This window comes from Helianthus annuus, chromosome 4 (assembly GCF_002127325.2).
Source record: "Helianthus annuus cultivar XRQ/B chromosome 4, HanXRQr2.0-SUNRISE, whole genome shotgun sequence".
In the NCBI taxonomy this organism is placed as follows: domain Eukaryota; kingdom Viridiplantae; phylum Streptophyta; class Magnoliopsida; order Asterales; family Asteraceae; genus Helianthus; species Helianthus annuus.
The window spans coordinates 58486855-58500480 of NC_035436.2; the positions used below are offsets into that span (position 1 = coordinate 58486855).

The following is a 13626-nucleotide window of genomic DNA, read 5'->3' on the forward strand; positions in this document are numbered from 1 at the left end:
ATGAGTAGACTAAGTAGATACACCAGCAATCCGTGCGTGAATCATTGGAAGGCTATCACGAGGGTGCTTAGATACATAAGATACACAAGAGATTATGGACTGCATTATACCCGACAACCAGCAGTGATCGAAGGATACACTGATGCAAACTGGATATCGGATAATAAGGATTCCAAATCAACAAGTGGTTACGTGTTTACACTTGGAGGAGCTCTATTGCTTGGAAGTCTTCTAAGCAAATGGTTATAGCGAGGTCCACAATGGAATCTGAATTTATCGCCTTGGATAAGTCAGGTGAGGAGGCGGAATGGCTACGTCAATTCGTGGAATATATTCCAAGATGGCCAAAGCCTTTGCCAGCCATATGTGTACATTGTGATAACCAATCAGCGATTGGTAGAGCTCAAAGCTTGATGTACAATGGCAGATCAAGGCATATGCGACGTAGACATAACACGATACGACAACTACTCTCAACGGGTGTTATCACAATTGATTATGTGAGATCAGCGGATAACATTGCGGACCCGTTTACAAAAGGCTTAAGCAGAGAGTTAGTAGAAACGTCGTCAAGAGGAATGGGACTAAAGCCCGTGGTAAATGGGAATATGAGGGAAACCTAACTTAGTTGACTGGAGATCCCAAGATCTAAGTTCAATAGGACAACTTAATAATATGACCAAAACGGAGTCACTGTGGGGGAGTACCCCAAAACTAAAAGTGAGTTAAATATACTTCCTAGTCCATTCCAATCAGTGACATTGAAGTGAGGTTAAGCATATTAAGGTTAACGATTTCGGGAAATCAAATAACCATGATGCTTTTAATGATTCAGGGGAATCACCTATGTTAGAGAGAAGTGGGGTCGCTTCAAATGGATTTATGGGGTGCGCAAATCCTAGAGCTCTCGTAGAACCAGGCTAGTGTTCCAGGACCATAATAGGACACGACAATGAGGAGTTGGCCAAACCAAGGAGAGTATTGTGTGAAGTGTATTGTCGTTTACACAAATGGAGGTATGTTCAAGGACATCGCGTCTCCACACCGCTAGTAAGCTAAGTGCGCTTCACAAAAGAAGGTTCAAAGGTGACAACCTACCTATCTTGCAATACTCAGCTGTCGAAGTTTATCGTTGAAAAGTGTAAGGAAAAGATCCATTTCCATACATGTGGGGGATTGTTGGAAATTTGATGAAAATACCATTTTTCATGTGGGTGATTGTTGGAAAAATAGGTGAAAATAGCATTTTTCACAAATATAGGAAAATGATTTTTTCCTATTTTGGACTAGAAATAAATATAATAAAATGAGCGGGTTTTATATATTTATTTGTGGGTTTGTGTTCTATGTTGCAAGAGCTTCGCAACGAACTAAACCACGTCCAAAACGGAGCTAAGATGAATGAGATATCGATGCTCAAAGTTGGGTGTTTGAAACATTGAATGCTGAAACAAAAGGGAAAGTAGCACCTTGTCCCACATCGGGGGAGAGATGGAACTTAAATGGGTATTTAAGGTGGAACTCTCCATCCTTATTGTTTCATGGAAGCACACACTAGTGTCCTCGCGAAGGGTGCGGAGCACTCTAACTCGCACTCGCACTCGCACTCGCACACGCTCGCGCGCGTGGCGTGGGCGATGAGGCGCAATGTGGCGCTTTGATGGCGCACTTTGCACTTCGCACGCCGCCAGCCGCTTGAGAGTCGCCTTTGTATTTTTGATCACGTGCGCGTGGTGGATCGCAGAGGTTGCAAGGACCAAGTGGTGAAGGTTGCGCGCATGGTGTTGGGTCCTGTTGTGTCGTGCGCGGCGCACCAGGGTGGCTTGAGCGCGCAGAAGCTTCCAGCATTGAATGACAATGCAGTTTCAGTCCAGGTTCGTAACTGACGAGTTAATAGGCTTTGACTGAGAATTAAATGACGTATTAAATTGCATTGAAGACGTTTAATGCAATTTAAACCTCTCATTTAATTCGTTTTTGGCTGTTTCAAACCGGGAGCTGTATAAATACAGCTCCATACCTTGCTGTAGAGGACACTACGAAACTCCAGCTAGACAACAGCTTATGCAAACAACTTTCTTCCTACTTCTGATTCTTTTCTTGCAGTTCTCAAGGTAACCTTCGGGTTGTAGGCGAATTCCGGCAGTACTACTGCTCAGTCAATTTTGTTTCTACTCTTTCTTGTATTTTGGTTTATTTCAATTGTAATTGTACTAGAATTTTATCTTTCTTATTTCTGTATTGTAATCGTTTAATAAAATTTGTTTTATTTTATTTAATTACGCAAACGGTTCCTACACTATTCACAAACTTCATCTTTTAATAGATAGATAATAGATACATAATAATTTAAATTAGAATTAAGGATGATTAACTATTGACGCCGTCTATAAGCAGTTTTTGACGGATGAGCGAAGGATCACATTAATATGTTATTTTAAACTTAATTAAAGTTGAAATTAGATCTATTAACATGTTAATGTGATATTAAACTTATAGGGTTTAGTTATTGATTTTAATGACACCTTATAGGATTATTAATTCTAGTTTTTTTTTTTACTTTTTTTTTTTGAAACGAGAACTTCATTAAAAAACGACCAGCCCGAGAGAAGAAAAAACCCCGGACGGCCAACCACCAACAAGAACTAAGCAAATTTACACCACCTATCCCAAGATAAATCTATACATTTCGATCTACATTTAAACCAAAGGTAAGAAGCAGACTTAATCGCGCAGAAAACTTCCTCGGCCTTCGGCTGCTTCCCACAAAAGATTAATTTGTTCCTAGCCTTCCAAATCAGCCAACAGGTAACAATAACTATACCTTGGTACATCACCTGTTCTTTCCCTTTTAACCCACAGTGCCGATGTGCATCCAGAATGTCTTTGAAAGAGAAAGCCACAAGGTAAGGGACCTTGCACCATCTACTCACCTTGGTCCAGACTTCCGCCGCGAAACAGCAAGCAGTGAACAAATGAACCGCAGTTTCGTCCCCAGAAGCATAAAGCGGACAGCTGACATCAGCAACTTGAATGTTCCGTTTAACAAGTTCCAGCCTCGTCGGTAACCGCTCCATCTCCGCCCTCCAAGCGAAAACATTACATTTCAATGGGAGCCAAGAGCACCACTCCCAAATAAACCTGTTGCCGGGATTACAGTCGGGGTCTAACAGACTTTTAATGGACTTGATACTGAACTCACCCGACTCGTCACCATCCCACCTCCATTTGTCATGATCCTCGGACAACGACACGTCATGAAGAAGAGAACAGAGAGCCAGCCATTCCGCTAATTCCTCATTACTGCAAGGCGGTTTTCTCCATCTCCATGAAGCTTCCGGGTTCGAAACAGGCCTCACAATCCGGTCCCTAACGCAACATTTTTTATCAAGCTCGAGCTGAAAAAGGTTTGGAAAGCAAGTTCTGAGCGGATCCTTCAACAACCATGGATCCAACCAGAAGGAAATGTCTCTGCCATTGCCGATTATCCCTCTTGTGAACTGCATAAAACTATCTTGGCCCCGCAACGGATTCGACGCAACTTTAACAATGTTACCCCACACTCCGCCCAAGGATCTCCTAAAAGGAAGGAAACCCCAATCCCTCCTGTTGCCATGAATACCCGAGATCACTTTCACCCACAAGTTGTTCTTCTCAGTTTTGAACCTCCAAGCCCACTTCAAAATCAGCGAGATATTAATTGACCCGAGCTTCCGCAACCCGAGACCACCATGATCAATGGGGGAAGCCACCCTATCCCATGAAACCCAACTCATCTTCCTGTCCGTGCCATTACCACCCCAAAGAAACCTCCTAACAATCGTCTCAAGATGGTTCACAACCCCCACCGGCGCCTTATACAGAGAAAAAAAGTAATTCGGCAAACATTCCAAAACCGACTTGATGAGAGTGATCCTCCCACCTATCGACAAAACCGACGCCTTCCAAAGCAAAAGCCTAGCTTTGAACATCTCCACAACCGGATTCCAATTCACAATTCGATTCATATTAGCTCCCACAGTTAACCCCAAATACTTGAACGGGAAATAACCCGCGTTGCACCCAATCCGCGAAGCAACCGAATCCAACTCTGATTCTGGCACCCCAATACCATAAATATTCGACTTGTCCAAGTTGATTTTCAGACCTGAACATATATGAAATCCTCTCAAAATCCTAATCACATTTATGATACTCTCCTCCGACCATTCCCCGACAATAAGGACATCATCCGCATAAAGCAAATGAGACAAAACCGGCCCATCGTTAGGGAGCCTAATACCTGGAAAAACTCCGACCTCGATCGCCTTCTCAAAACAACACGATAGAACCTACATCACAATAAGAAAAAGGAATGGCGACAACGGATCTCCTTGCCTCATACCTTTATGACACTGAAAATCAAACGTCGGGGAACCATTTACCAAAACCGCTGCTCTAGCCGAAGAGAGAATCCCGTGAACCCAAGCACACCATAAAGGCGGAAATCCCATTTGTGTAAAAGCCATTTTAACGAACCCCCAGTTAACATTATCATACGCCTTTTCGAAGTCGACTTTCAATAAAAACGCCTTCTTTTTGCTTTTCCTGATCCAATTAACAGTTTCGTTAATAATAAGCGGACCATCCAAGATAAACTTTCCTTTAACAAAAGCCGATTGATTCTCCGAGATAACCGAAGGAAGGACCTTTTTCAGGCGATTCGCTAAAACCTTGGAGATAACTTTGTTAATAGCTCCAACTAGGCTAATCGGCCGAAACTCATGCAGGCTAGACGCGTCTCTCACCTTGGGAATCAAAGTAATGAACGAAGAGGCACACCCTCTACTAAGCATCCCCCTAGAATGGAACTCATTCAACACTTCCACAAAATCAGCTTCAAAAACGTCCCAAAAATGCTTAAAAAAGTTAAAATTCAGCCCATCAGGGCCCGGCGCACGGTCCCCACCACACTCCGCCACAGCCGCCTTAATTTCTTCCACACTAAATCCAGCCACTAAATTACCCGCCTCCTCCGGACTAATCTTCTTCAAATTCTCACAAGAGATAAGAGGTCGAGCTACCAATTCTTCTTTGAATTTGTCCCGAAAAAATTCAAAAACACTCTTCTTTATCCTAGTCGGTTTTTCGCACCACGAACCGTTAATCTGTAATCCGTGAATTCTGTTACTAGCCCTCCTGTAATTAATCATAGCATGAAAAAATTTCGAATTTTCGTCGCCCGCTTTAGCCCATTTAACGCGTGAACGCTGCTTAAGATCCTTAGTCTTATTCTCTTCCAACTCCTGAATAACCCTTCCATTTTCCGCAAGGATCCACTCTTCTTCCTCGCCTAAGTCTCTAATCTCCATAATAGACTCCAACTCCTCTAACTCCATCCTAGCTTTGGCTTCAGACTCTCCTTCCTTCTTTAACAAATCATCCCTCCACTCCCTCACTTGATTCCTTATGAATTCAAACTTTTTTAATAAACGAAGGTCCGCCGGCCCAACCCAATCGAACTTCGAGGCCGCTTCTCTAACCGTAATGTCGTACCCCGGGCGACCAATCCAAGAATCAAACACCCGGAAAGGCTTAGGCCCAAAGTTAGATTCTTTAGTAATTAAAACGATAGGACAATGGTCCGACAATCCCCTAGGCAAGGCTCTCAAACAAGCTTCCGGCCACAACCCAAAGAAACCCGGACACACAAGAAACCTATCGATCTTACTCAACTTCCTCCCCTCATTGGCCCACCTCGTAAACTTCCTATCTTTCATATTGTATTCCAGCAACCCAACATTGAAAATGAAAGAGTTAAACCACCTAGGACATGCGGGATTAAACCGGGTATTCAACCGCTCCTCCGGGGCCCGAACAGCATTAAAATCGCCAAGTAAAACCCACAGCCCCAACGACTCATCAATCACACTAGCTAGCCGATCCCACAACACTCTTTTGGACTGGAGGTCCTGAGGAGCATAAACATTAACAATATTCAAACGATGACCACTCCCTTTTATTTTCCCCTAACCACCAAAAAATTTCTGTCTTTAACTGAATCTTCCATCTCAAACAAATTTTTGTCCCACACACTAACTAATCCCCCCGACTGACCATTGGACTCCACCCACTCAAAACCAAAGTCTTTCCCACCCCACAACCTCGAAATACCCATATTGTCCAAAGAAGAACACTTGGACTCTTGAAATGCCGCAAAACTAACACCAAATTTAGCCACAATCCCTTTTATCCACCTAGCTTTCTCCCCACCCCCAGCCCTCTGACGTTTAAAGAAAGGAAATTCATGGGTAACACTCATTAATACCTTTTCCCATAATAACCTTCTTGACAAGCTCCTCTTTGTTTCCCAGCTCCATGCCCAATCGAACCCCTAACCTAACCGTGGCACTGGCCTCCTGATCCACCGCTTTGACACCGCTGAAATTACCAGCTTCCACCTCCGTTTCCTGGTTCTGCGTCGATGTGGAGACCTCCGGATCCACCCTGAAGTTGAGATCGAATGGAACCCCACCTGTGGGAGTCGGCACGGAACCTGAATCATGATCCCCTGTAGCCGAACCATCCTCTCCCCTGTTATTTTTGTCCTTCATCAGGCCCTGGACCTTATCAAAAGAGCATGGGTCACTAGCAGTCTCCAACTGGGCCCTGTTCCTTTTAGTGGGCCGAGACTTTTCACTTGAGTCCAACAAACAGTTTGGGCTACCAGAACTACCCACATTTTGACCTTTAGAATTTACCTTCCTACGCCTCTTCGACTTCTTCCCAGACTTAAAGACAAACAAACCTTTCTGCCCAACATCAGAGCACGTGACCCCATTACCTTTTCCCAAAAAGGAATCATAATTAAAGATAGTCCCCAAATCTCCGCCCATCTTGGAAACTGAGCCCGCCGTCTCTTCTCTGTTCAAACCACCATCCCCCATGCACGACTCCAAGCCACCAAATTCTCTTTCCTCATGCACCGGAACATTATTAGCCTGGGAAAAGGGAACGTTAAAAGTTGGCGACTCTTCCGCTACCCCACCCATACCCGCTGGATCACCCGTCTCCTTTTCCCCAATGCCGGAACCCTCCATACTGTCCACCGGAACAGCTTCCGATGTCGGAATATCCTCCAACTCTGAGCCATCGTCACGGGCCAGACAATCAGGGACCCAAACCACTGGGTCCTCTTCAACCCAGATACGAAAAGATCTATTCCTCCACTGCAAAGAAACTTCAGCTGATAGTCTTTTAGAAAGACCGACAAGCACACCTACCCTCACTACCGACAGGTCCTGATCCTCCTCAAAAAGATTCGGGATATGAAGAACTTTCCCGAATACTTCCCCGACCAAACTCAAAACATCAGAATCTAGCAAATGAAGCGGAATCCCACACAACTTCAGCCAGGCTATCCTCTCGAGGGGAAGCGTCTGGCCGTTCCAAGGATCCAATCTTGAAAACCACGGCCCCCAAATCACCTTGTCGTCGAAAAAAAGTTTCGCCGACTCGTTATCATGAAACGAGATCAGCAAATAGAAAGTCAACAACCTCTCCCTTTCCGTCTTCCTTCCATCTTCCTTTAAACGGAAAGGGAGAGGTTTTAGTTTAATGGCATCCTTGATAAAGTATGTATTTGAAACGAATAGATATATAAGTTAGTATTCAGTTTCATGAATTCAACCTTTTCGATAAGTTAGTATTCAGTTTCATGAATTTAACCTTTTCGATAAGTCTGGAAATCCACCATGTAAGATTACATTTGTATTAAATATAATATATGGTCATTGTTATCATTTATCTAATAATTGTTCATTGACTTAGTTACCCCATATATCATTAAATGGTAAATATTCGATGGACGTATGTACCCTAACTAGAGAATAGGGCTTCCCCTTGGGTGTACATATATAGAGCTTAATAGAGAGAGTTTATGGTTAACAAAAACGTCACTCATCAACACCATTCAAGTCCCCTCCCCCCATCTCTCTCTAAAATCGTTATTTTCAAAGATCATTTGAGCCATTAAAACTATACACTCTAAATAGGAACTCAATCAGTCAAGAATATGTTTACCTCCATCAATGCGATACACTGGCTAAATCAGTGTTATGTGCTTAATGATACGATTTATTGGATTACTCACCCAAGGCACTTGTGAAGTGTAACTCCATGCATGTAGTAAACAATCATGTGGAAGATTAGTTTAGTTCTATATGTTTGACCATATGTAGTAGAAGACACAAATAATGCTCCTACCTTTTTATGTTTTGCGTTATATGACAGTCCAGTCAGTAATGAGGCATTATAGGACGTTTTTCTAAAATGGGTGTAGTGGACTAGTGGGGATGTGGGCATTGTGGGGCATTATGTTAAAAGAGGTGTAAAGAATTAAATTAAAAAAAACCCATAAAAAAAGGTATTGGCCAAACAAAAAGAAGGATACCTGTGATTGGCCAACAAAATCTTGATCCGGCACTTAATTTAGCACGCCCCAACCCAATTTTTGAAGAAAAACGCCCCCGGGGCGGTCAATGGGCGTGTTTGGGCGTCTTTTTAGGAAAAAACGACAAAAAACCTCACTACGGGTGGTGTTAGTAGGGGTGTAAACGAGCCGGCTCGAGCTATTTTAAGAACAACCTTAGACGAGCTAAAAACTCGGCTCGAGCTCGCTTTAGTATCGCTTAAACGAGCCAAAGCTCGGCTCGCCAATATTATCATAATTATTATTATATTATATATAAAATAAATAAATTTTTTTTGGGCTCGTTTAGGCTCGCGAGCTTAAACGAGCTTTGTATTTTAGGCTCGAGCTCGAGCTCGGGCTCGATAACTAAACGAGCTCTATTTCAGGCTCGAGCTCGGGCTTGTTAAAACTCGGCTCGTTCGAGCTTTTAACCGAGCCGATAACGAGTAGCTCTCGAGCATCTGGGCTTGTTTACACCCTAGGTGTTAGTAGTAATTTTGTCATTTAATTAGTGGGTATTTGTAGTTAGTTGGTCCGTTTATTTTGTTGAATAGATCAATAGGAGTCGGGTAGTTGTAGTAGTGGGTTTTAAGGTTATAATAATAGCCTTTGTTATATCCTTAGAAGAATATGGAAAAAAAATATGAATTTAGAGCCCCTATCTCTAATTTTTATCTAGTATCCTATCTTATCTTATTTCTTTGGCTAACAAATAATTGTTGGAACCACAATAATCAGGTACACAAATTCTAATTTTCTTGTTTCTATCATGTTTACCTAAAGAACAGATCAACACACCAAACTTAACCTCCATGAAAATTGAATATATAAAACCTGTTCAAAAGTAACTCGTTTATATGTTTATTTGAAACAATTCTAATTTATTTCCTATAAGTGAAAGAAATGATGATGGAAAAGTTATTTTATGTTTATATATTAAGCCGTTAAAAACTTTCCAAGTACATAAAAATATAATAAAAGTTGACGTAAAACAAAAGAAAATTTGAAAACAAGGGCCATTTTTGTTGTCCATTAAATTCATACACATGAAGCAAGAATAAATGAAATTTCACAACACAACAGCATATTGTTATTTAAGGAGAAATGAAGGTTTTGCCGTTGTAGCAACGTACTTCTAGCCATGCAGGTAGTGATGACCGGAACTAGACGACGGTTTTCCGGGATCAGCCGGACCACCAATGTTGTAGGTGTCCCCATATTTCAAATGCAACCCTTGTCGGAAGTTTTCGAGCTCGCTCTTCCTGATATCTTCTTCAATGTGAATATCATCTTCCTCGGAAAGAATTGCGGTTTCAGTCCCGTGTGGCCCTTGTACAATTCTTTCTGTCACCTTTCGGTGTTCGTCGAAATGGATGTTTTCGGCTTTTCTAACCATCTTCTTCCTCTTCTTGAGAAAGCACCACAATGCCGCCATCATGAATGCCAAGAAGAAAACACCACCGCATGAGACGAACACCACCACGATTACTGTGGAATGGTTGCTTGGAGGTGGTGGAGGTGGCGGGAGGGTATGTGGTGGAGGTGGCGGGAAGGTGTGTGGTGGTGGCGGTGAGATGGTATGGGGCGGTGGGGGGGCGATATGAGGAGGAGGAGGTGGGACCGTATGTGGTGGTGGTGAAATGGTATGTGGTGGTGGGGGGACAAAATGAGGAGGCGATAGTGGTGGGACCGTATGAGGTGGTGGTGGAACCGAATGAGGAGGCGATGGTGGTGGGACCGCATGTGGTGGTGTGGGGACAGAATGAGGGGGCGATGGTGGAGGAACTGCATGTGGTGGTGGGACCGAATGAGGTGGTGGGACATTATGTGGTGGTGTGGGGACGAAATGAGGAGGTGATGGTGGTGGGACCGCATGTGGTGGTGGGACTGAATGATGTGGCGAAGGTGGTGGGACATTATGTGGTGGTGTGGGGATGAAATGAGGAGGTGATGGTGGTGGGAGCGTATGTGGTGGTGTGGGTACGAAATGAGGAGGTGGGATGAAATGAGGCGGCGGTTTTGATGGTGTAGTGGGAGCAGGTGGTGGTGTTGTGGTGGGAGATGGTGGTGGAAAATGAGGGAACAAGGATTGAGTAAGAGGAGAAGCCATTGTATTGTATTGTATGTAAGAAAGGGTTGAGGTGTCCTTATTTGTAGTACTTGAGGATCAGGAGATTATTACTTGCAAGAATCATTAGACTTGGTGCTCATTCTAAGCTATGGAGTTTCTTAATATTGATTGTATTGCAAAACACTCCAAATTCTAAAGCTTCCATGTTATAAATTACCAAGTTCGGCTTGTTGAGTTGTCATATAGTTCAAGCTTAAACTTCATAAAACGAATATGGTTATGGTAGCAACACTGATTACGTTACTAAATACAATCACAAGAGTATCTGTAGTGCGGCGTGATGATTGGGTTTTGTTCTCCCATAGCGCCCCATAACGTCCCGAACACCACGACGGGCGGCGTTATGGGGCAAAAAAAAGGGTGCAGCGCTATGGATATGGCGCCGGTATGGAGGTTTCTTTTCAAAAATGGACCAATAAAAATTAGCTAAGGTTTTATAATTAATTAAAAGATTGAAAATTTAATAATTAGGTAATAATGGGTAGGGCTTTATGAATAACGCCCCATAAAGCTCATGTGTAACGTGGCATGACACGTGTCGCATAACGCCCACAAAGGGGCTTCTAATAAAACAGTTAAAAGTTTCTATGTTAAGAATATATAATTCTCAATATAAATATTTTAAAAAGGGAATTATACTAACTATAGAAAGGCTATGTGGGTGGGTTTTTGATTTTTTTTTTCTTTGTTTGTCTTTTCCTAGTAACTTTTGAGTTTTCTTTTATTTTTTTGGTGTTTTCCTCGCAACTTTTGAGGTTTTTTTTTTAATTTACGTTTTCGGCCTTTAAATACCAACTTCTTTTGCAATTTACATTTTTCATCAACTTTTTAACCTTACGTTTTACCCCTTGCATTATTTTTTTATGGTTTTGTTTTCTTACGTATTTTTTTCCCATCTCTTGTGATGTACGTTTTCGGCCCTTATGCTTTGTTTGTTGTTTGTTAAATACCAAGTTCTTTTGCAATTTACAGTTTTCGTCAACGTTTAAACTTTACGCTTTTACCCCTTGCACAATTTTTTTTTGTGGTTTTGTTTTTGTACTTATAACCTTTAATTTTCAGCATTGACTCTTACAATATCCTAACTTTCTAAATACTTTTTAATCAACTTTTACGTCTTTATTTTTATTTACGTGTCGCTATAAACTTAAGTTGATTTATATTTCGACATAATTTTTTTTGTCTTTTCTCAACTTTCAGCGTTCACAATAACAACCTTTTAACTTTGTAAATAATTTTCTAATCGAGTTTTCCAGTTGATGTAAGACACGTGTCGACATACTTTTGTATCGGATCAAAAATCAGGTCGCCCCGCCCCGAAGCGCGGGTGTAACACCCTAGTTATGTATAAAGATAGTTAAATAATAAAACAAATTATAAACTAGTAGTTTTAAGTGGAGCTCAAACTTCGAATATTGCTACTTATCCGAGCTCGAGGTTTAGATTAAGACATTGAAACGAGCCAAAGGCGAGTTTAATCTAACTAGGCCGGGCAAAGTGGGTAGGTTTGGGTTATGGGTCAAAATGTATATATTTAAAACAATGTGTCAGGTACAACATAAAAGGCGTTAGACTAATTGTTATTTTTTGTATTTGTATTTATATATGTATTTTTTTAATTTTATTAGTTTTTTTACTTTTTTTATTTCTTCTTCATTTTAATCTTTATATTTAATTATGTTTTTTTTTTTTTTTATATTTACTATTATGGCTTTTTTATTTTTTATTTAATTTTTAGCCCATCCGAACGCAAACTTACTCTAACCTTAACTCATCCTGACTTTTTTTAATATACACAAACTCATGCTAAGCCAAAGCCATCTTGAACCATTAGCCAAGCCTTCACACTTTGCCAGGCCTAATCGAGATGTTCTCCAATTGAAATTCAAGCGATCAATCGCAACTCTTGGATGACAAATCAAGAACCCTATATTTTGAAACCCCAATAATACAAATTTCAAGTCATATCATCGTCTTTACATTGTTTGGACTTTGGAAGACTTGTTATATCTTAGGTTACCCATCTTGACCCTCGGTTGTTTTTATGTTGGCTCTCCTGACCCATTCATTTTTTTAATTTTTTTTTATATTCTAACCACTTCAAATAAAGATTTCAATCCAAAACATCGGATAACTCTTTTTTTTTTAATCCAAATCAGCCCGCATTCAAGCAAGTTGGTCAAATTTGTCAGGCCTGAATGTAACCCAAACTACTCTCAAAACCGAACGTAGGTTTTTTGTTCTTTTTCCTAATGGGTGGGGTTCATGTGATATTTAGATTTCTTTTAAACTTTTTTAAGTAAGGGTAATCTAGTCATTTCATACGTACTTAGCATAAAAGGTTTTTTGGGGATGTTAAACGAATCGAATAATGAATTTTGGACTCGAATCGAATTTTTCGAGTTTTATTTTCTTTACATGGATTCGTATTCGATTCGAATTCAATTTGAATTTGATTTATTCATATTCAAGTTTTATGCCCAATTCGAAATTCGATTTGGTTCGTTTATGAAACTCGAATTTGAATCCGGTTTAATTCAAATTCACTCTAAAAAAATGTATATGTATATATTGAATTCGAATTTCAGATCAAATAGAACTGAAGATTAAAATTCGATTACTTGACCCGAATTTGAATCGAATCGAACTCGAATATTTGAAACCGAATACGAATCACGTTAAATTTCGATTTTTCCAATCCAACCCGAATGCTATACACAAACTATTAGTCTAAACTTGTAACTTCTGAAAATTAGGGATCAAAATTGCAATTGAGTATATCACACATACCATTCATATAATTTAATCTTCGAAATATTTAATGATATAGGTTTGTGGTCAAATACACATTAAAGAGTAAGGTTTGATCCAAAAGTGAGATAATTTTAATAAGGGGTAGTTACAAAAATCGTCCCTAGTGTTTTCAGACTCGGACCGGAACAGCCGGTCCGGTTCAGGCTATCGGAAGAGAAGGATGAGAACTAGGAGGCCGGACTAGAAAACCGGGAGGTCGGACTGGGATTTTAAAGGGTCGAACCGGATT

The 13626-nt window shown here is 41.0% G+C and overlaps 1 protein-coding gene across 1 annotated transcript; it reads right to left on the reverse strand.

The window, feature by feature from the left end:
- Positions 1-9388: 9388 nt before the first annotated feature.
- Positions 9389-10562, reverse strand: LOC110937978 (leucine-rich repeat extensin-like protein 3). Its single transcript, XM_022180447.2, has one exon. The coding sequence runs from the start codon at positions 10560-10562 to the stop codon at positions 9588-9590; it is 975 nt and encodes a 324-aa protein (XP_022036139.1). The 3' UTR covers positions 9389-9587.
- Between the last annotated feature and the right edge of the window lie 3064 nt (positions 10563-13626).